The sequence below is a fragment of the Plodia interpunctella genome, chromosome 26 (assembly GCF_027563975.2).
Source record: "Plodia interpunctella isolate USDA-ARS_2022_Savannah chromosome 26, ilPloInte3.2, whole genome shotgun sequence".
In the NCBI taxonomy this organism is placed as follows: domain Eukaryota; kingdom Metazoa; phylum Arthropoda; class Insecta; order Lepidoptera; family Pyralidae; genus Plodia; species Plodia interpunctella.
The window spans coordinates 3,793,899-3,817,639 of record NC_071319.1 but is presented as its reverse complement, the minus strand read 5'-3'; the positions used below and the strand labels follow the sequence as shown (position 1 = coordinate 3,817,639).

The 23,741-nt window shown below is 35.7% G+C and overlaps 2 protein-coding genes across 11 annotated transcripts in view; both read right to left on the bottom strand.

Moving 5' to 3' along the window:
* Window positions 1-7,228, bottom strand: part of RyR (Ryanodine receptor) — a 112,760-nt gene extending 105,532 nt beyond the window's left edge. For all 10 annotated transcript variants that reach the window (XM_053764718.1, XM_053764723.1, XM_053764720.1 and 7 more), the window contains exon 1: window positions 6,972-7,228. The gene's annotated coding sequence lies outside the window, so the exon portion shown is untranslated. The remainder of the gene's footprint in view (window positions 1-6,971) is intronic.
* A 1,460-nt stretch (window positions 7,229-8,688) lies between these two features.
* On the bottom strand, window positions 8,689-23,660 carry Uvrag (UV-resistance associated gene). The gene is made up of 10 exons (XM_053764783.2): window positions 23,320-23,660; window positions 22,438-22,585; window positions 19,281-20,374; window positions 18,676-18,844; window positions 17,528-17,700; window positions 16,663-16,886; window positions 15,638-15,802; window positions 14,033-14,156; window positions 10,906-10,995; window positions 8,689-10,312 (listed from the first exon to the last, which is right to left on the bottom strand). The coding sequence occupies exons 1-10, from the start codon at window positions 23,392-23,394 to the stop codon at window positions 9,755-9,757; spliced, it is 2,820 nt and encodes a 939-aa protein (XP_053620758.1). The 5' UTR covers window positions 23,395-23,660; the 3' UTR covers window positions 8,689-9,754.
* Between the last annotated feature and the right edge of the window lie 81 nt (window positions 23,661-23,741).

The window sequence follows — 23,741 nt, the reverse complement described above, 5'->3', positions numbered from 1 at the left end:
ATTTTCCATCATGACCCGACCGGGGATCGAACCCGGGACCTCTCGGTTCAGTGGCAAGAACCTTACCACTGCGCCACCGAGGTTGTCAAATTTTGTTTGACGTCTAGTCTACAAGTCCATCGTTCATCCAACGTAAACAAGTTTCATCGCCAAAGTACACGACACCGCTCGTCCTTGACGACTAACGTTAATGTAGTGTGTACAGTCACCTGCATGTTAAGTTACCCTCCTACCCTTAATGATGAGGTAATAGGGACTTTGCATTGAATTTTGATGGGTTCATGTGCTTTCGGCTGTAACAGACAGTTAGGGTAAACACAGCTGAGCGATTGCCCTGAGCGTTGTGTATAAAAGGGCGCTTCAGGTATTCGAATGACTTAGATCAGGCAACGCCTGGCCACCCTATAATTACAGATTTTTATTTGTTGTACAAATACTGGTTGTTCTATAAATCAAATTTCATTATCTATAACCGACCCATTTTATTTACTCTTCAATTTTAATTATTAATCCAATTTTTTCTTAAATAGAAGGGACAAATCACACAGATTGATTTAGCCCCAAACTAAGTTCGAAACTTGTTTTATGGTATACTAAATAACGATATATTCTATAACATATACATATATAGATAAACACCCAAGACCCAGGTCAATCTGAAAAAGATCATTTTCCATGTTGACCTGACCGGGGATCGAACCCCGGACCTCCAGTGTAGCAGTCCGGCGTGATGACCATTAGGTCACGGAGGTCGTTAAACGTTCTTGCTTGTAAGAACTTTTTTGAGATCACAGGATATATTTTACGAATGGGTGAGTTTTCGAAGGTTACTCAACACGCGCCCACGTAGATCTAGGTAGGGGGCGCCGTTGTCGTTTGCTCAGATCGCTAGTAGTGCTACAACTGGCCCTTATATTATATTCCTTGAGCGACCTTGCCAGTCACAGGAAAAGGACTACTTTTCAAGGCCCTTGTTGCCAAAGCTGAGGCTTTCATTGAATGCTAGACTAACAGACAATACCTTTTGTTTGAGGCTATAGGTTCGGCGAACTTTGACGGATTCGGCATACATTGCTGGTTTTCATTGCGTTAAATAAAAGTACTCATACAAATATTCATGCATTCGCGACTATCTTAGCGTCTTATATCACTCGTCTTATATATATATTACTGTGCTCACAACGCGTTCATTTCATACATATTGGTTGTGTCCTGTAGGTTTTGCCTGTATGGTCCTGATGGGAAGTGATGACCGCAGCGTATGGACGCCCACAACACTAGTCACAATATATAATGTTTGTGACGAAAGGCGTATAAGTATGGAGCTAGTTTGGCATAAATACTGATTTAAATTGTCTACACGTAAAGAAGCCTTTGTCCCGACCTTAGCGCTAACTGCAGTTACACATGCCAAGCAAGTCAAGGTAACTGAAACTTGCTTATCACTACTATGTAGCCAGTGCTACACAAGGAGATTGCGCGTCACGGAAATGATAATAAATCGACAACACTCAAAGATACACAATAAGATCTAACAAGTGTAGAGTTTAATGTGGGCCGTTGAGTGTTGTCCATTTATTTATTTAATTTAACAATGTAGCTTTAAACTTTTAAAAGAAATGTGGAAATCTGTTGAAAAGTTAGAAAAACTAGACCGGACACGCAAACTTACTATGTAACTTGCCATAATCCTAACTAATATTATAAATACGAAAGTAAGTTTATTTGTTACCTCTTCACGCTCTATCTACTCAACCAATCTTCTTGAAATTTTGCATACACGTGGTTTGAAATATGGAGAAGGACATAAAGGGAAGAAAGGTACCCTTCTTCCCGGGAAATTAACGCGAAGCCGCGGGCAAAAGCTAATATGATTTAAAAGCGAGCAACAATTTAGTCTCGCATGTCACTGTACCTTTGTTACTGAGGGTACTATTTAGATTACATATAGCGCACTATTTGTCTCGCCACCGCAACTCAATAACACGGGTTTTGCATACGAATGCACCTGTGTCGGTGCAGTATTGCAGACACATTGAATTGAGGTCGCGCCAGTTTAGAGCGATATGAGAATAGACTTTACACAAATAAGTTCTTACGCTTTTCTGTGAGAAACTCTTGAAAATGAAACTTTACCAGCGACCTCTGTAGTCATCATAAGACAGCTACACTAGAGGTCCCGGGTTCGATCCCTAATAGACCTTTTTTCAGATCTTGAATATTAATTTTAACCTTATCCGTACATATTATAAAACGAAATCCTCTGCCGCGACTGTCTATCTTTCGGGTTGCACTACGGGAGTACCGGCAGAAGTGAAAACTTGAATTAACGTTGTGAATTTTTGTTGTCTTGACGCGAGTTTAAACATTTTTTTACCCATCACAAAAAGTGCACAATGCCGCTAAAGAAGTTTTCACTTCAAAACACTAGATTAAAATTGATTCCGCCATTTGGTTGCTACAATGCCACGGACAGACATACACACAGTAAAACAACTCCCACTCCTGTCGTCGAGGGTTAAAAAGTCGCATATGGGTAAGTACTTCATATATCAAATTCACCACGGGCAACGTAAGGAAATAAAGTAAATAAATAAGTATGTGAAGCCCCTAGCACGTAGATAATATAGAGCTATTTTATAAACCACAGCTTCCACAAAACGCTCCGTACCATCCGCCGCGTTCTTATACATTTTTAACAAACTCGATTTCAGCTCATTGGGAAATCATGACACGTAACGAAATATAATTTGTTAAGCTGGGAGAACGTAAGGCGCGTATTATTTTCGGGTTTTCAGGATATATCTCACTCATTCAACCGTACACTATATTATAAATTTTACAGATTAGGTATGCCACACTAGAATAAATTTAAAAAAATATTACAAAGTATAGTTTCCTATAATACAATGTGGCGATAGAGCGTGAAATGGTAACAAATTTACTGTGTATATAATATTAAACGTGCAAGTAGCTTTTTTATACCTCGGCGACCACGGGTCGCAACGAGGGTTGCCAGCGATGGGCGAGGAATTCGGGATTGTTCCGGAATTGTACGTGTTTATTAAATATATTTAATTTAATATGTCAAAATGAGAATTCAGCGCATTAACAACGGGGAAAAAAGAATATATATTGTAAGGATTTTCCATAACCACCAATTAACACCGTTGACTGATGTGAATAAAATATTCTCTTTTCCATTAGACAAATTAAAAAAAAAACGACTTTCAATATTCATTCCGCTACAACTTTAGAACGGCTGAACCGATTTTCATGAAACATAGCTAATGATAAAACATTCGGGATAAAATTATCTATGACACAAAAAAATACTAAATAAAAATCGGTTCATCCGTTTGGGAACTACGATGCCACAGATAGACACGTAAAACTTATAACATCCCTCTTTTTGCGTCGGGGTTTAAAACAAGAGTAGAGAGTAGATATTAGAGTATTTATTTCCAGCGTGGTTGTTTGCCCCACCCCTGACATAGTTTTGGTTGCGTGTGGACTATTTCCTAATTGGGTATCAGCGCTAAGTAAAATAAGTTTAACGAGAAAAAGACCTTTGTTTTGACAGAAAATGCGCAAAACGTACAAAAACACGGAAAATCCAATAACAGTTACATAAAATTGTTTTCCAAAGAAATTTAACCGACTTCATGAGCTACATACTTCTTGAATGGAAGTCATTGCCAAGTGCATTTTAATTAGAAATCAATTTTACTATCGCGTTACATAATTATGTATCAAAGTTAAGTATTTTATTATGTAAGGATAGTTATTCCTTTATTTTTTGCACCCAAATAACATTTTTTGTATGACCCAATGGTTAATGCTATTTGTATTTTGTACAATAAAGATTAAATAAATAAAACATTCTATTTAGTTTACGGAATTAAATAATTCGAAATTCATTGTTTTGTGCACTTTATCGAATACTAGCTTTTGCCCGTGGCTTCGCCCGCGTAAATTTTCCATGTGAACTGTAATTTTTCCAGAACGAAATGTATCCTGTCCTTCTCCATACTTCATTGTATACGAATTTTCAAGATTGGTCGAGTAGATAAGAGCGTAAAGAGGTAAAAAACTTACTTTCACATTTATCATATCCGTTGGGATATAATATTAGTTAGGATAAGTCAAATATTGGAATAGGCTGTCTGTACGCTATATATATATATATATATATTATATATATATATATATATATATATATATATATATATATATATATATATATATATATATATATATATATATATATATATATATATATATATATATATATATATATATGTATATATATATAAACTACTTCACGGATTATTGTACGATTTTCACCAATAGATAATGTGATTCCTGACGAAGGTTCAGATGTATAATTTATTATGGTTTTACCAGAGCGAAACCGGACCGGACCGCTAGTAAATTCTAAATTACCACTACCTACCGCTATTTATAGAACAATAGCGCCTTTCGTTAGTCTATTGTTAACAAGCTCATGAATATAATCACAAGATTATTTTCAGAATGAACAATGCAATTTCGTGCATCTTTCGTAGCCTGAAAGGAAGGATACTGCACTGTTTACAGACAAGAACAATGACAAAATACTCATTTATGTGACAGTAAAGGTACGTTTTCATGGTCGCTGTCCGACGTTAAGCCATAAAAGCTGAAGCATCTTAAATCAAACAACAAAAAACTACAACAAAGCTATTCTATCCTTCAGACAAACAAAACAAACCTCAAAAAACGGTCCGAAAAACTTCGCATCCATAAAAACTGGCTGAATTCACAGTCACGTTCACAACATAAAATTATCACCTAAAAAATTACGCGAACTGCGATTTTAGACAATTTTTAATTTTCGCCATGAAAAATTCCCCGCCCGGACACGTCTTTCCACGGCAATGTGCCGCAGAGTACTGAAAATGAAAGCTGCAAAGTAATAAAGCTTTAGGAACTGTCAGGGGTGGATTTTCAGGCTTTGTCGCCCTGGGCCGTGTGGGACCAGCCGCCCCTTTATATAGACAAAAACTTTGACACACATAATAAACACAAATGCTTAAACTAACAATAACTAATAATTTCTTTACGGGTCTTCTGGAAGAAATTACTATAGAAATGAGTAGTAACTTTGTACTTAGTTTCCTATTTGTAAGTTTTATTTAGACTGTAATCTTGTGTACATAAATAAATAAAAATAATATTATACCACAGAGTAACCAAAAAGGCTACAGCTCAGGTTAATACCAGCTGATTTTGAGCAGACATCCTTGGAGGCTTGGACATGGACGTAAGCAATATGGAGTAATATGGTTCCCAACATTTAATTTAAGAGTTCGTTGCTACATATAAACTACTCGATAGCTAGGGCCGCCGGATATTTACGAACTTGAAAAAGTTACATGTTCGAATAATCTGTTTTCTTGTAATTGTTTCGGAGGTATTATTTGTCAATTTTTTCAATCGTGAATTTCTGAGAAAATGGAATGGTTTAAAAACTTCGAAAAGAAATCGAGATTCTCACTCTCTCATCCGCGGGTGTTACCGCGGGCGTTACATTCGGAGCTGTGACGCCTCGGGTTCGCGTAAAAAATCAACCATTAAACTTCAATGATATGGATGTACTTTTAAAACCGGCTGCCTGCCTGACGTCAATACTCTTTGGGGAGGCTGTTGTTGTCTATCAGCTGTTAAGGTGTGTGTACCTTACTCGCCTCGTACGACATCCGCGTAACGATTTGGTGTGGTCCTATTCTAGGGCTAGGGCCACCCGCTAAAGAAATAAAGGAGAATGCATAATTACAATGATCTACTTATAATGGAGCGGTGGTGGTGTAATGATTAAGACCGCCTGTGGATCGAAAGGTGCCAGGTTCGAATCCTACTCGTGCCACATGAGTTTGTATACCAATCTGACTCGTGTATAGTATAGTTTTTATCGACCACCACTTGCTTCCGATGAAGGCAAACATCGTGAGGAAATCTGCACACTTGTTGATATTAACTTGTATGTGAAATGGAGAAGGCAATGGCAAACCACTCCATTATTAATGCCAAGGAAGTTGTTGTGTGTTTCATTCCACGTAATGACCACGACCCTCACCCATGAGGAATACCTACGACTATGAAGATGTTCATAAAAATGGTATTATAGTAACACCGTAAAATATATGATGATGGTAAATAATGCCTAGTACGGCATAGTTAAATCCCAGGCTAAAACGTTGCACTTGACCTACAAAATGGCAAATGCGTCAGAATCACAGCGCCTCTTGCCAGCTTGTTTAATTTAATATCAACATTTGAACTGCATCTTGGATCACATTTATGTAAACCGGATTTATAAGTCTGAATCTTCCTAACATTAAGAAAATTATTACGAAATTGAGTTTAAATGCTTTATTGCTTCTATCAAAATGGGTCCAGTGGTTTAGCCGTGAAAGCGCACAGGGAGAAAGACTATCACTTTTATAATATTAGTATGGATTTGATTTTGACGTAAGCATTCACTATATATCTCTGTGGGACAGAGATGAAGTTATAGCCTGAAAGCACTTGGAAGTACATCTCGTAGTTATTCTACAGTCAAATTAGGCTACTTATTTGTAGTCAGCAATTATGCCGTCTAAAATAAAATAAATGATCGTAATTTAGTATGCTATTTGACCTACAAAAAAATCGGCAATAAGCCAATCAAATATATTGATTGGTCACCTTGGTAACTAATAATTTGAAATGTAAAGAACAGAGAATGTGGCGAATATTCCATAGACAATAAGAAGCGGTAATAATAAGCAGACAACTGAACTAATGATCAATTATGTAATAATAATAACACATTATTTATTGATTGTCTTCAGGTTAGTTCTACCAAATATGAAAAATACAAAACTATAAACTAGCGGTGAAAACTATTAGAAAAAATATATAAGTCAGGGTAAAAAAAAATAACTTACCACATGCGCATTGAACGCACGAAAAATCCGTAAAAAAAATTTAGCGCTGGACACACTGTTCACACATTTTCACTACACACAACGGAATCAAATCAATTTTGTCCAGACTCCGTATGAGTTACACACAAATTGTACTTATTTATTTATTTATTTTCTATAGGTGGCCTTTCCAGTCGGAATCGGGGGTTCGGATTTCAAAAATTCAAAGATTTTCGAATAAGTCCGGCGCCCGAGCAGCCCGGACTTGAATTTAGAATAAGGAACGACAGCGCATGCGCGTGCCGGCCTTTCGCTATAAATACTTTCGCTGGGCGAGAACAAGCCGACCGAATTATCTAGACCTCCCATCTTACGATGCCAGAAATAAAGTACACAATAATAACCCTAGAAAGAGATCACGTTGAATTGGCCACTTTATATTTTGTCTGTGAAACAAATATATGAACCCGGCCGTTCTTTCCTAATCATTCTACTTCCTAGAGCGAGTAATCGAACTAATTTCTATTTCAGAAAAGGGTTTACATCCATTGATTCGCGCATATTTGATTGTTTCATAAAATGGTTTTATATTAATTCACATATCTGATCAATCAGATATTTCGATGGCAACATGCAACTATTTGTATAAAATTAGTGAAAGATAAGATCAAATCATGCCACACACACACAGCCGAGTGGTGTAAATTAGAGTGAACTAAAATCCACAAATAGCTTTTTGATTGGCATTGTCCAAGCATTTTTGTAATTGCCTAGGTACAGTTATCGGTTCTGTGTTGTACGAGCTCCGATTACTACCACATGATAGTTTTAATACATACAATGTCACGTCTTTATCCCTTACGGGATACACAGAGCCACGAGTCGCAAAATTATAGGCACATTTAGCCGCTTATTGGTGTAAAATGGACATCTTGCTAGCCCATCGCCTACGAGACGAATAGGTATTTAGTAGTAAAAGCTTTAAATAAATAAATGTAATTATTTACGCGCTAAATTTTAGTTAAATTGCTGTCGATATTCTTTTTTAAACAAGGAATGATAAAGAATAAAATATCCGAAGATCTTTAAATAAATATTATTTTATTATAGTGATGTTTTAACAATAGGTGATTACTACAAGGACAAATACAAGATGTATACAATAATTTACAATAAATACAATCGTCATATGACTTGCTAATTTAAATCTAACGATTTTACAGCAACTATTTATTAATTTAAAAAATGTTCTCAAATTAGGTCCTTGCGTGACCCCATAGTTTAATATTCTGAAGACGATTTTAAAAAGTTGATCGACGACCTAAAACTGCAATATTTGTATGAAAATTGATAACTAGCTATCTAAAGCACTGCATATAAAAAATTTAGAATAGTACATATTGGACAATAAGTTCCCACTAGTGAACTACTTATTGTCAAAGGCTTTACTAAAAGCAAAAATCGTTCGATCAACATTTTGATACATCGCGTATTATAAAATCTAATGAAATCACAGATAATATAACACTAAAATAAAAGCTACGTTAATTTATTTACAAATAAGTTGGGAGATCTAACTCAGAAGAAGTAATTTAACCATAAACATAGATATATGCACGTGGTCCTTTGTCCGACAAATCGCACGACATGAACGGCTTTCAGATAATTAGTTAAATATCTATTTACCTATTTTGTTGAAGATGAAATAAGAGATGAGATAATAAATGAAAGATATATATAAGGAAGTTACAATCATTATATTTGATCAAGCACATATATTTTATATATATAAATTGTAATGATGGCTCACAAACAAAAATTTAGTTAGATCCAGCTTATTACGTTCAAAAAATTTTAATTTATATCAAATAATAAATTAAGGATTGTAAGGAAAAAAAAAGTATAAGCTATGTAGAAATACGATAACATTGCTTCTTTGAACTCGTTCTAGTTAATTTATGATTTCATAGAATATTTGCCATTTTGGTAATGATATAATTACATGAAACAATGTCATACAATTTTTTGATTGAGATTTTATTAATTCGAAATTAAAGCTAGTCAGAAATGAAGTATTAATTAAAATGAAAATAACATTTAGACAAAACAAAATGAATTATAATAGTTTTATTGCAGAGTGATCCGATTGATATATTAAAAATGAAATGCACTACTTTACCATCAAATAGACACGGTCAAATTGCAACTATGAAGGTAGCGCGAGGCGAGGCCATAATAAGGGCGTGTGTCGGACTCTGTCATACACAACATAACAGCGAATGTTTCCAAATTCGTTGTAAATTTGTCGCCATTACGATAAATGATAATGTGACTGTATGTACCGGTCTTCATTTGAATTTATTATGGCGGCTAAGTAGCCACAATTTAAAGTAAATTTTGAGACTGTTGTTTTGGTATTAAATTAATATTTAGATATAATTCCTTCCCTCAATCATATTTTTATCACAATATTATATTTTTCTAGCTGGGTAAATACAACAAAAAATAAGTGTATGTATTGTGTTATGTCTTAACATAAATAAAATTAAACCATTTAAAAATCAATTACCTACCCGCCAAACACTTGATTGAAAATCAAAAACAAAGAAAACTAATACAATTTCCATTCTCATACAAAGTGCCTCAAGATAGGCGTTGATAAATCGAGGAGAAGAAGATATTAGCGCTCTGTCCTTCTTGTACATTTCTAATACGCGTTTCTCTCTCTTGTATGAAACGAATGATATAACGATGTCTATAGTTTTCTTTGTCTACGTTGATTGGTCGGCCTTATTTTGTCAAAATCAAATGCTACTGGCAACTCGATCACCGCTTTCATTCACCGCACTGTTCTGTCCAGTATCAATTCTAGCTTCAGCGCTAGGTATAACAATCACTTCTGTAACCGTTTTGGCACACGCTAGTTCACATAATTCCCTTTCTGGACACACATCACAATTTTTGAAACCAGTCTTATCCATATACTGAGCTACATTGTCGCTCATTGCTTCCATGTGTTTAGCTACATCGAAACCTTCGTGTATTTCTTTGTGTTTCTCATCATCTACAGTCGAACAAAACGTTTCTATTTCAGAACATATCCTTTTTACGTTTTCGTCTATACATTCGTCTTCGTTATTAGTTGAAATTCTGACTAAAGTTTGTGAATTCAAATTAGTAAGTTTAGTATCGTCGCCTAGAGTAAATATGACTTTTTCTTCGCCGAGTATTTTTTGTATCTCTGAATCGGAGTTAGTTTTGAGCTGAAGTTCCGATGTGCTAGGCTCAGTCATTTTCATGTTATAGATGTTTGATTCACTGCCCATTATAGATGTTGTTGATGCGTTCAAAGACGATAATTCCTGAAACAGTAACAGTTGAATAGTTTCCATATTATTAGTATCATATAGTCTTTGTTTAGGTTCGCTCCATGATAGATTTGGATTTGATACAATACGATATGATCTGACAGTTGTTCATAAGCTAGGGGCGTACGTATCCAATAGTAGGATACCTTTTGTGAACATAAAAAATAAACAAAACTCCAGGAGTGCCACCAGAGTTAGTAAAGACACGTCTTGCGTAAACCAGCAAATTACGTAGGCAAGAAATGCCTGGTTATGCCGCCTCAACGTGGTCCTGGCTGAAAGAAGAAGTGCTGGCTTGATGTCATGAATGTTGTTCGACAACTAGGAATGCTAAAGACCGTGCAAAATATATGAGAAATAGTAGGAAAGCGGATCCTGAACTATGAAGATCCTAATAATTAGGTGGAAAAAATGGAGAAAACTTTCATATCAGTTACGACTATTAGATGAGTTACTTTCGCCGTTATTTTCTCAGCAGTTATCGTACCGAAACTTAGTAGTTTTAATCATGAATTGTTACGAAATTTGACATGAATAAGGGTCATAAAGGTCTATAATATAGATTTTTTTTTTAAGATTAGTGTTACCTGATCGTCTTGGTAGCTTCCAACGCTACGAGAATGGCGGTGTCTTTTCAAGTTCATAGCAGACTGGGGTGACTGTCCGTCCACTGAATCCTGTATGAAGGAAGACAAAAGTAAAAAAAAAACATCTATATAAAATCTGTTAACTAAACTCTATACTACAATTGGGTACTAAATCACATTACATTATAAAAAGTCTGCTGCCATGTCTGTCTGTTCGCGATAAACTCAAAAACTACTACACGGATTTTCATGCGGATTTTTCTCCAATACAAGATAGTGTGATTCCTGAGGAATATTTAAGTGTTTAATTTATTAAATATGTTTTTGCTCGAGCGAAGAAGGGACGGGCTGAGAGTAGCTTTAATTAACAAAAACAGGGTAGTGTCACACTAATTGATTAATTGACTATTTTCCAACTACTTTTAGGTAGCTGCGCCCGAGTTGTCTATACTCTCTCCCTCTCTATGATATTCGAGTGTTCTCAGTTGCATTCGAAGTTGCGACGCCCTGAAGCCCGGGGTCAACGTGAAATATAAACCTATTATTTTTTTAAACATTCGATTGTGATTTTACAACCGGCCGTCTGCCTGATTCTTCTTGGGAATGCAATTGTTGACTATCAACAGCCACGGCTATGTATCCATCAGTCACGTCGTACGACATCCATCGGAGGATATGGAGTGGCCTTCATCTAGGGCGGAAGCATACGTAACATTTGTCTATAAATCTATTGTCCACTTATCCATGTACCTTATAAACATATAATAGAAGAATAAATAAATAAAGTTAAGACACAGAAATAAAGATCATGCATATAACTAAAATACATTTAAAAAAACATAAGTTTTGTTCGACTCAATTCAAAACTTTCCAAAATACAAATACTGAACTTTTGAGTTTTATTCATTTAATGTAACAAGCAAGTTTTAATTATGTAAATATATGTTTTTTCTCGCTCTATCAACGAGAAATAAAAACATAATAGAAAATCGTAATCAATTTCATTGTTATTTTTATTTAATTTCATTGTTACATTTTTTTATAAATGAGACGGTGGGTTTAAGTAATGATTAAATAACTGTAAGTTTAGTTCAACATACCTATATGTAATACTTCATTTCAAGGTCAACATACAAGTTACATATAATTTATGAAAAAGCAATAATGAGATGAAAACTAAAACTAGTACTTGTGTTCTCTGACTAAAAGCGATGATGAAGTGTGAAACATGAAAAAAAAAAGTTGAAGTACTCATTTTTAGTCCAGGTTGTTGTTAAGAGTGGGTCAACCAGCACACTAGCGCCACCATCCATTTAATTAATTTATTTTAATTAATAGCGTAATATTATATATATACAAATAAAAAACAATGAACGTAAATGGAAGCCATAGTCTATTAAAAAAAAACGTAAACAATAAAAAAAGGCCAGTCTTTGCCTTGGATCGAGATGGGTGGAAAAATACGGGGGGAGACCTTTGCCCAGCAGTGGGACACGTCATCAAAAGGACAAAAGAAAAAATATATAATAGCGAAAACTAAAAACATATCATAGAGATTATGTTACACTAGATAATTGATTTTATTAGAAATGTATTGATTATAATAATTTCCTATAGTTTGCCACAATTTCCTAAAAAGAAAACAGTGACCACAAAAATCACATGTAGAAAATTATAATAGTATCTAATCTGGGGACACGGCATTGCCCCCGCAAATCGAGCAAAAAAATCGGCACGACCGTGCCATCTTTTTCTCGAAGTAATTCAGACCAATTTCGAATCTCAATAACTTCGTTGTGGATAAAATAGGAAGCCTGAATTTTCAGTAACTAAGCAGGTATTGCATATAAAATACTTTATCTAGTGTAGCACGATGTCCAGTGGTATTTTTTATTGTTTTCATTGTTAATTAAAATTGATAAACATGTGACGACGGTGCTAGTGCGCAGAAAGCAACGTCTTAATGCATTTTGAAGCAATTAAAAAGGACACACACATCCACATTCTATATTATTAATCTAACCATTAATAACATAACGTGAGTCAAATTATAGCAAGTCAAAACTATGAGCGAAAGTCGATTTCAACTCACACAGATGGAAAACGATAAGTATTTGAGTATGTGTGTGTTAGCGGTAGACCGAGCGTAGGACAAGTAATTTTGATAATTTTGTTCTCCTTTTATACTAATACGGGGCCGGGGCCAACGGCTTAACGTGCCTTCCGAAGCACGGAGGAGCTCAAGATAATACAATTTTGGTCACCCATCCCATGACCGACCGTAGCTATAGTTGCTTCTGCAATTATCGCTGGTCTAGTAACTGCGTTAATGATATACGTAATTACTTTCATGTCGTAGAAACGGTTCGCAAACAAAGAAATTTCATATCGCATTTCATATTTTTAAAACCCCGACTACAGGAGGGGAAAAATATTAGGTGTGCAAAAACAAATATAACTCATACCGTCAAAGCTGTACCTTTATTGGCGGTAATTTGGAAGTAAAAAAATACACCAAAAAAATTTCAAAAAAAATGTTAACTCTGATTTGGACCATGCAAAGACTTAAAATAGGATCTAAAGATAGAAAACACAAAATTTTACTATAGAATAAACAAAAACAAAACTGAAAAAATCGTGTAATCGATGTGAAAGTTAAAAAAAATTGCCAAAATTAAAATATTTGAAGAAACTATTTGTACTTAGGAGAAAGGTGTTCATAATTATTTATATGTAAGCTGGCTTGTAGGCTACGAGTCTATGGGGACCCGTTCTTTTGAGGTTTTCATGGGGCCAGTCTGAACATTTTCAAGGCTGAACTGTTGCCTTCTATGACGCTTTGGGTCAAAACCAAAATGTAGCATTTTGTATAATAATAATCTTCTAATGACGCTTTTATTCAACCTCATTTTTTACAAATAACAATATACAAACTTCTATTCGGCCAGACTCATCCAAGCAAAACAGACAACAATTAAATAATATTTAAAAAAAGAAAACAAAAATGTTAATATTGGGTCAGTAACTCAAAAAAGAAAAAAAAAGACATTTAATGGGTCAGTAAGCAAAAAAAGGCCAATAAAAAAAACTTCATTCAACCATTCCACATGCAAGCTCCTACACTTACCTTGAATCTGTTGAACTGCCTATACTTTTTCTCTGAAGCGACCAAACTTCTCAACGACTGTGTCCTTGGGCATTGGTTGTCGATCAGCCATTTGTATGTGCCGAACAACTTTGAAGTGTCCGCCCTAGGAAATAGGATTCAGTTTACCTTCACAGAGATTTACGGTGCAGAAACGATCTTACTTCGACAAATGGCTTAGAATTTGAGGATAGGCATAAGTAAGAAAAAAATAGACGTTTATACAAGAATTAATAATTCTTTTTTTTTTTTTTTTGCTGCGACGATATCGATGCCTACCAGAGAGATAAATGGAAACACTTGTGACCTTAGCCAAGTAGTGGGCAAATATATAAAAGTCACAGTCACAGGAAATTGTTTTACTATTTTTTATGTAAAGATAAAATCGACTAGCCAGAAATATACACAAGTACTAACAAATGAACGTGATACATGATTTTAGCATTATAGTAAAAATAGAGGAGTGTAACCAGTAACAAATATGAAGGCGACAAAAGTAGTAAACATTTTGTTGATTACACTGTAATTAGAACCTTATTACATTAGTCATAAGACTCGACATTTTGTCTAAGATTTTGTCATTTTTTCTCTCAACAACTTTCGTCGCCTCGAAAGGTTTAAAATGCAGTGAACAATGTACACAAGCAATCACTTTATACAACGCAACATACACATTAGTTTCCGAATCAAACATTTAATTTGATAAACTTACGTCTTTTTGGATGGAAATATTTTTTTTCTCAATACTAATTAGCACTAAAAAAAACGTGTCTATAAAAAAATGTCAACAAAGATTTCAGCCACAGGTTGGTCACCCAAACTCCAGTGAAATAGAAAAAAAAATATTGGAGATGGATTTATACTTATTTTATTCCCCCAATTTATTCCCAAAAAGTCGAGCGCAAACCCATATTTAATAAGGTAAATATGGCGGAGACCGCTCTAGCTCTTGCCTTTATATGATTCATATAAGACCTTGGGTTTTGTCATAGTATTCGCTCCTACTTTTCCGTATTAGGTTTTTAATAAAATTTTCGTGTCTTACATACCAAATATCCGTCTCGACTCGTGACTTTAGTAATGTCCTTTTTCATTAATAAGGTACATCTGCGATTGTTTTCTTGAGGACAAGGCAAGAGTGCTTCAAGTATGTATGATGGAAAGAACTCCACATACAAGAACTTTGTTATTTTATTAAAATGAAAGACCATCTCTCTCTCTCATTCGATGAGAGAGAGAGATGGAGAAGCAAACGGAAAACACTCAGGTATTTCCTCGGGATTTTCCTCAGCCGATGATCGACGTGGTTGTAATTAGGAATCGTATATTATTCTTTTTTTTATTAGTCGCGTACGTAAAGTTTTATAAAGCACTGTCACTCGGGTGTTCGCGGCCCTCGACTTTCGTCTCGGGCTTCACCATACATCCTAGTTTTTTTAGCTTTCTAACATAGTTGTACATTGTACTATTTCAAATAGAAAACAAAGGTACCTCGCGATCTTTTTTTCAGAACCTCCTTGCTTTTTATTAAGTCGATTAATAAATATGTACCACATTAAGTCGATTAATAAATATACACACACTCACACATTGCTGGGCATGGTCAGAAGCCGCTGGAGATTGGCGAGGGTGGGCCTCATGTCGGTCACAGCTACACCCCGCCCCCACAACAGTTGGGCTATGCATTTGTTCAGCAGAAACATCGCGTAATGGAACAATGTCGTGTCTCCACTACGGGCGAATAGGGGGATGCTGGGGAAAATATATTCATTTAAATTAGTCTATCAATATCATCTTTCTAGAAGTTTCTGTATACTACTACTATGACTCGACACGAAGACAAACAAGACAAATTATGTTGTGGATTATAGCATGTTTTATTTTTAACTAGCAACCTAGCCCGGCTTTTCACGGGGTCATTTATGTATAAATGAGAATAAATTGTCTGGATAAATAACAGTGAAAACTGCGTCAAATTGTGTTAAAAGAAGAAAGCTTAGAAACGGACACACGTGGAGGGCGACTTTGTTTTCTACTATATAGCGATTTTATTAGCTAGGATATACACTTGTTTAGCAAAAACATCGCGTAGTGCATCAGTGTCGTGTCACCACTACGGGCGAACTAGCCGAAGGTAAATTAGCCTATAACCAAATCATTCAGAAATTAGACCTTCAGAAACTAGCGATAAATCAGGAGTTACAACGAATATTTATTTGAAGAACCCAACAAATTGATATTGTATCACAATGGTTTGTTTAACACGGCAGCTACGAGTACAGTTGCCGACTAAAAGGCCAACATCTGCAGTCTTATTACAAAGAGATAAGGAAGGAAAAGTAAACTATCTACATTTTTGGTTTTACACGGTGGCTGCAAGTACAGTGGTCTATACGGCTAGACCTACAATCTAATACAGTTTATAACAAGGAAAATCGAATTTTACTTAATTAGGGTCCGGTATATCAGGAATTACATCCAATATTTTACTAGCAGAGTCCAACAAAGTGATCTTGTATCTCAATCGCAGCTACGAGTACAGTTGCCTGAACTATAAGGCCAACATCAGCAGTCTTATTACAAAAGAGAGAAGGAATGAAAAGTAAACTCACTCAGGGTCCGGCAAATCGGGTGTTACGTCCAATATTTTACTCGAAGAGCCCAACAAAGTGATCTTGTATCTCAACGGTTGGTTTAACACGGTAGCCGCGAGTACAGTCGCCTGCGCGGCGAGGCCTGCAGCCACTGAGTCGCTGACTGTAGAAGTGTGACGCAGTGATTCGTCACCGCATATCGGCAGGCGAACGCCACATATCGTCCACAGTGATGGCTCTTTCTGTCGGTAAGGAAAAATTATCCTAACTAATAGTATAAACGCGAAAGTAAGTTTATTACTTACCTCTTCACGCTCTCACTACTCAACCAATCTTGAAATTTTGCATACATGTAGTTTGAAGTACGGAGAGGGACATAGGGCACCTTTCATCATGGAAAAATAACTGCTCCCATGGGAAATCACACGGGCGAAGCCGCGGGAAAAAGCTAGCTTGTTTTATTTTTAACTAGCGACCTAGCCCGGCTTTGCACGGGGTCTTCTCTAATCTCTAATAAGTGAGAATAAATTGGCGAAATTACCGTTGTTAAAAGATGAAAGTTTAGAAACAGACAGACGCGGAGGGTGATTTTGTTTTCTAATTTATAGTTGTTCACCGCGAACTTAAGACCCCTCGAACACAATAAATTTTTACAAAAATATTTCTAAATAAATAATGAGTTATATGAATGAGTGCATATTTCAAAAAACGACTGAACCGATTTTGATGCCCTACTAACTTAAAAATTCTATTGACAGATTCTACATACCTTTTAGATTTCATCAAAATCAGACCAACGGTTCGAAAGTTATCGCGTTACAAACATACATTATATACAAAAAATGTATTTTTGCCCCAAGTAGAATGGTAAATATATACTGACCTGTTCTATATAGAATATCTGATGCAGTTGCATCAACATCTCCTGTCTTTGGGCCAGGAGCGCTGAATGCGACCGCGCGGCCAACTCCCTCATGGCCGCGCATGAAGTCCTAGTTTCCTTCATGTTCTCGTTACGTCTCGATAGTGTGTGGTAGTTCTCCATTAGTTCTACCCCTTTAATTAAGGACATTGTTATATTGGCTACCTACAGAACTGAGGGGTTAGTGCGGGTAAGCATTTCACTTCTCACCATCGAATCGATTCGAAGTGAGATGCAGCGAACCAATGACATGGCCGTGTGGTTGTCGTTGCATCACAATGGCGCAATGTGATTAGTTCGCTGTGTCTCGTTTCGAATCGATTCGATGGTGAGAAGTGAAATGCTAACCCGCCCTTCGCCCACAGGTTCCTATCCTATTATTATTATAAATGCGAAAGATTGTGAGGATGTATGTGTGTATGTTAGTTACTCTTTCACGCAAAGACATTCTACTGGACCGACTGTTGTTGAAATTTGGTAGATGTGTAGAATATAACCTGGACTAATACATGGTGCTGCGGTGGTGGTGTAATGGTTAAGACGCCCGCCTGTGGATCGAAAGATCCCAGATTCGAATCCTACTCGTGCCACATGAGTTTGTATACCAATCTAACTCATGTATAGTAGTTTTCATAGACCACCACTTGCTTCCGATGAAGGAAAACGTGGTGAGGTTTTGCCTGCACACTGGTTGATTATTATTAACTTGTGTGTGAAATAGAGAAGGCAATGGCATATCACTACATTAATAATGCCAAGAAAGTTGTTGTGTGTTTCATTCCATGAGGAATACCACTATGAAGATTCACTGCTAGTAATTCCCACGGGAACGAAGCCCCGGGGCGCAGCTCCGTGCAGCAGCCGTAAATGGCTGAGCCAATTTTGATCTCGTTTTTTTTTTATATAGAGAATGTAATCGAAAGTGTTCTTAGCTATATATGGAAAATGCGTGTTCAGTTTTTGAAACTATCAGTTTATTTGTAAACTCTTTATTACACACAAGAAAACACATGCAGAGAAAGCAATAAAATAATTGTCTTTTAAAATTAAAATTTATCTTACGTAAGGATCATAAATACGAGTATGAAAAAAATATATAGTCAACTTACCGACATCCTGGTTTTCCTCGGACAGTTTAGCATGCCTCTCTTTCAGCCGCCTAATATTAACAAGCTTGCCGTCTCTTTCGTCTGAGAGTATTATACGTTTGAAGCGCAGTATTTCTAGTTGTTTCGTCAGCCTCACGTGTTCGGATCTTTGAAATGGCGATGGTTTAGACTGAAAAATTAAGAAAACTTATAATGCTCTGATTTTTAACTCCCGACGCAAAAAGAGGTTACACTGTGTATTATTTACCAATATCCACCAAGTTTTTGCCCCACATTGGGGCACCCACATTCAATCGATAGAGCTGACACTTTTTATACAAGTTTTGGATGATAATGCTTGTGATTTATTCAGTTGTACGCTTCCGGCCTCGAAAGATGTGATATTGTATTCAACACGTGACAAATAAAACATGTCCGTGCATTAAACCGTTTAGGAATTCCGCCATAGGGAGCCGATGTTGGGTTCATGCTTATACCAAATGCATTGCCATAGAAACTGAAGCGACGTGGAAAATTTCAACTTTGTAGGAAGTAGGTGAAATTTAATTTGCATGATTTGTTTAGGTACAGACAAAATCTAGTGGAAATAATCTAAATTTTCTCACCTTAAAAGACAGGAGATCGTTCAGTTTCAACGCCAGCCGAGGTCCATTCGACACAGTCGGTCTTTCGTCCTTAATCTTACCATTCTTCAGACTCAAATCATTTTGCGACGATGTTTTCTCGTTGGTCTCACTATCGCCCTCTTCCGGCGAAAACAAACTTTTCTGCGATTTACTTTTAAACTTGGATTTGACATTTAATTCTTCGTTTAGAGGCAATTGATTGGCTAAGGCGGATTTAGTATATATTCGTTCTTTTATCTCCTGAACAGCGTCTTGTCGTTTCTTTATCGAGTATTGAAGTAGATGGAGCTTCTGCAATTTGCTCGCAGTGTAACTAGGCCTTATTTCGGACTTAAGAAAATTCAACGACATATACCTAAACTTAGGCACTTCCGATTCGTTCCTTAAATCGTAATTTTCCGCTGTCTCGCTCAAATCTATGTTGTTCTCCTCCAAATCTTCCAACGAGGACGTTTTAGACATACCAAAGCAGTTTAAAGTGCTCGTCGAAAACTCTTTAACATCTAAATTGTCCGGCGAATGTTCGTAAATGTAGCTAGGGTCATTTTTACTTTCATCTTTTCTACTATGAGCTATATTGAGACTATTCGAAGATTTAAGCGTAGCAAAATTCTGTTTAATACCTCTTTCAACAGGACTGTTACTTTTCGAGTATTCCTTATCGATTCTCTTAGAAAATTTGCTAGGGGATATCGATCTCGCCTCTTTAACTTTATTATGCTGTATGAATTTAGGTTCTAGAGTTATTCTGGAAAGGTTGGTTCTACCTGAGGAACTAGACGACATAGAACCATGTTCCAATTCGTTTTCGGGTGGGATTATGTCTAATTTCAGACTTTTGTAAGAGCAAAAGTATCCTCCGTGCATTTGGAATACTAGTGTGTTACTTTTAAAGCAATCCGACGTGAAGTTTAAAGCTAGATTGGCCCCTATGTACCGTAGTCCGCTGAAGTATACTCCCCATGTCTGTATGATTGTGTCTTGGCGTTTTTCACTGTCGACTTGTGACACGTGCGGCATGTGACACCATACCCTTACAACCACGTTCGTTGAAGACATGCGTTGTGTTAATTCTGCAAAAGGGTAAAAGTTATCAACTAAAAAAGCCTATAAAATGACTAATGGTTGAACAAGTTTATTTGTTAGACAAATTAAAAAACCCCCGACTTTCTATATTCATTTCGCTACAATTTTTGAACGGCTGAACCGATTTTCATGAAACATGGCTAGGAACACTCGGGATAAAATTATGTATGAGACAAAAAAAAAACCAAAACGAAAATCGGTTCATCCGTTTGGGAGCTACGATGATACAGACAGATACACAGACAAACACGTTAAACTTAAATACCCCTCTTTTTGCGTCGGGGGTTAAAAAAGATAATTTTGCACTATAAATGCAACAAAATTGTCAATTCCAGATAAACTTGATAATGTATCTGTGACTTACAAATTAAATTTAAACATTACTCAGCATTAAGAGAAAAGGCATCTTTATCTTTTTATTCCCTGAATTAAAGCAACAAATTAATAATGATGAGTCCACATCGAGCCAACAAAGGATATATATTATTCACCAGTTATATGTCTCTTTCCATTGTAAACGGATCAACGCAGGTTTTGTACGGTGTGTTGACGTACGTCAATATACCCTATCGATATGAAATGCATTGAGTCGTCGAATCTGAGGATGACCTAGCAATGGTGCCGGGCCCTTTGCGAGACTTCTTTCGTATGAATCATACAGAGCTCATATACAGACTATATTTAAAGTTTAAACAAAGAAAGAAAATATTTATTTGACAAAAACATGAGTACAAATATACAAATTGATGTTAAGATGAATTAAACCTACATGTTTTACCGATTATAGGTATGCAAATATAAATAAATAAAGAGGAGCATGCTATCCACTACAAATAAAAAAAATATAAAAAATTATACTAGCTCGAAATTCTATCTGATCAGACATTATATAATTTTGTATGCGTACACTAAAATTTTGTATGCGTGAAAAGTACTCTACCAAAAACTGTATAAAATATATTCTGATCCAAAATTCCTATATGAATACATTGTATCCAGCTACCGATAGTAGCTTATGTGTCACTAATTGAATTACCTACATACATATAATACGTGTCACAGTTTTAATTAGCACAAATAACATACAATTAACTAACGCTTCAATTGGGTAAATTATTTACGCATCTTAATCAATTGCTTATTACAAAGCCACGTTATAACTAACCAACAACGACCCTATTGCATCAGATGCAATATTAATTATCGACTGTTGCACCCTTAACCTAATGTTTATCAGTGATTCATATGCGTATTGTAGACAATGGTGACGTAATATGCAAGTTTACTGGGCCACCCGTGTATTAATTGCGTGTTTACATAGTCGCATTATAACCGAATGGTCTAATCCTAGTTTGTCCATTAAGAATTATTTTCCTCAAATCCTAACTAGATTTACATTTATAATAAACTAGGGGGAACTCCTGTGGGAATTTTGTTGTGGGATAAAAGATAGCCTATGTATTATTCTAGCTTATATTTTACACATGTACCAAATTTCATAACAATCGGTCCAGTAGATAATGCATGAAGAGATAACAAACTTACTTTCGCATTTATAATATTAGTTGGGATAGTTAGGATTAAGTATGATGCAATTCAGGTTTTCTTCATCCAATTATGGGCCTTCGACAAGAAATGGCAACAAATGCCAAGTGACTGAAGTGGTTGAAAACAGAAAGGGAAGGTCTATGCCCAGCAGTGGTATCTGATAGCTACATTGTTACAGCGCTTCTACTTCACCTGGTGGTTCTCAGAGCGTTTCGACTGCTGCAGCTGCATTGTAATTACAATCCGTCAATTTTCTTCAGCAAGGAATCATTTCCAAAATCAATCATTCACAAAATTTACATTACCACAGATTAATGACTTTAGAGTCCGATGGTAAAACTAACTCATGTCTTTGTTAAAATTTGAAAAATTGTAATTTTTTTATGTTGTCAAAACACTCTCAGAACCACTTTCTTTTGAAAACAAAAAGTTACATACTATATCATTCTGAACTGAATAAAGAATTTTTCAAATTTGAATTTAGTAAAAAGAATCAACAAACCTGAGTCAATCTCCTTCCATTTGGGATGTGGTGAAGATATCCTCTCGCTGGTGTAGAATGGGGCAGACATGGTGGTGTGGTGGAGGGTCAGGTAGAAACTGCACTGTGAACTGCACCATTCTGGGGGTCGGATGTTGTAGCCAACAATCTAGAATGTACATGAGACTTATTTTGCCTGTGACTTCACCCTCTTTAATTTTCCAGGATGAAAGATACACTATGTTCTTCTTCATAATTCGAACTACATATATGTAAAATTTCATGAAGATTGGTTAAGTAGATAGAGTGTGAAGAGGTAAAAAACTTACTTTCACATTTATAATATTAGTTAGGAAATAGTTTATTTTCAAATTCAATATAATTTAAGTTGAAGTTTTTATTAAATGTGTTGAAATTAAATGTTTGTTTGCCATATCCCTTGATTGAATAATTATGTTTTTTTTTTCACTCCCAGACCAGTACAGGAGAATTAAATTCATTGAAAAAAACATTGCACTATTTTATATGGTGATGACTAGAAATAAAAGATATTCTTCGATAGGAACTCATGTCAAAATAGATCTAGTGATATGGGGAATACCCCATATCACTAGATCTATTATGCTATGGGGAATACCCCATATCACTAGATCTATTATGCTATGGGGAATATCCCATATCACTAGATCTGTTTTGACATGAGTTCCTTTTAAGTAGGTACTCACTAAGGATTTTTCGAAAAAATCATCTTGATTTTTTCATAGGAGAAACAAAAATAAAAGTGGTTAAATAATAATTTAAAAAAAAATGTTAATAACAAAACAGTCAATCAGGCAGTAAGTAGGCGTCTATTTGTAAACCAACAAAGTATTGAACATTTGTTTTACTTCTCTTTTTCTTTACCTGCACTAGACTTCTCAAACGGAGTTGCTGAGTAGACAGAGGCGTCCACTCTCTACATCTGGGTCTTCCAAACATTTTGATATGATCTAACCATGGACTAACAATCACATCAACAAAGATCACATTGATACAATGCTAGCTGACGAGCATATTCAGTAGGACGCCGAACAAAAAACAAATAAACCGGAGATCAGTAGATTATTTAGCAATTATTTATCACTATAAACAAATGCAAATCATGTTGCAAATGCATAGTATTTTAGTTTTTAAGATTCTTCTCGTCAGAATCACAAAAACTGAAAAATAGGTAGGTACCTAGGTACCTACTAATTGAGACTGTCATCCATCTGTCATTTCTGTTAAACAACTGACACTGACAACATACTTTTTAATTATTAATCACGATGCCATGGAAGTAATGC

Excerpts from the sequence above, each read along its gene's own strand:
- Uvrag (XM_053764783.2), bottom strand. The coding sequence starts at position 23,394 with ATGTTTGGAAGACCCAGATGTAGAGAGTGGACGCCTCTGTCTACTCAG. Across the intron at positions 15,803-16,662 it reads CCCGATTTGCCGGACCCTGA|CATCCCCCTATTCGCCCGTA; the intron begins GTGAGTTTACTT and ends TATTTTCCCCAG. Across the intron at positions 14,157-15,637 it reads CTGACCATGCCCAGCAATGT|GGCGGACACTTCAAAGTTGT; the intron begins GTGAGTGTGTGT and ends CCTATTTCCTAG.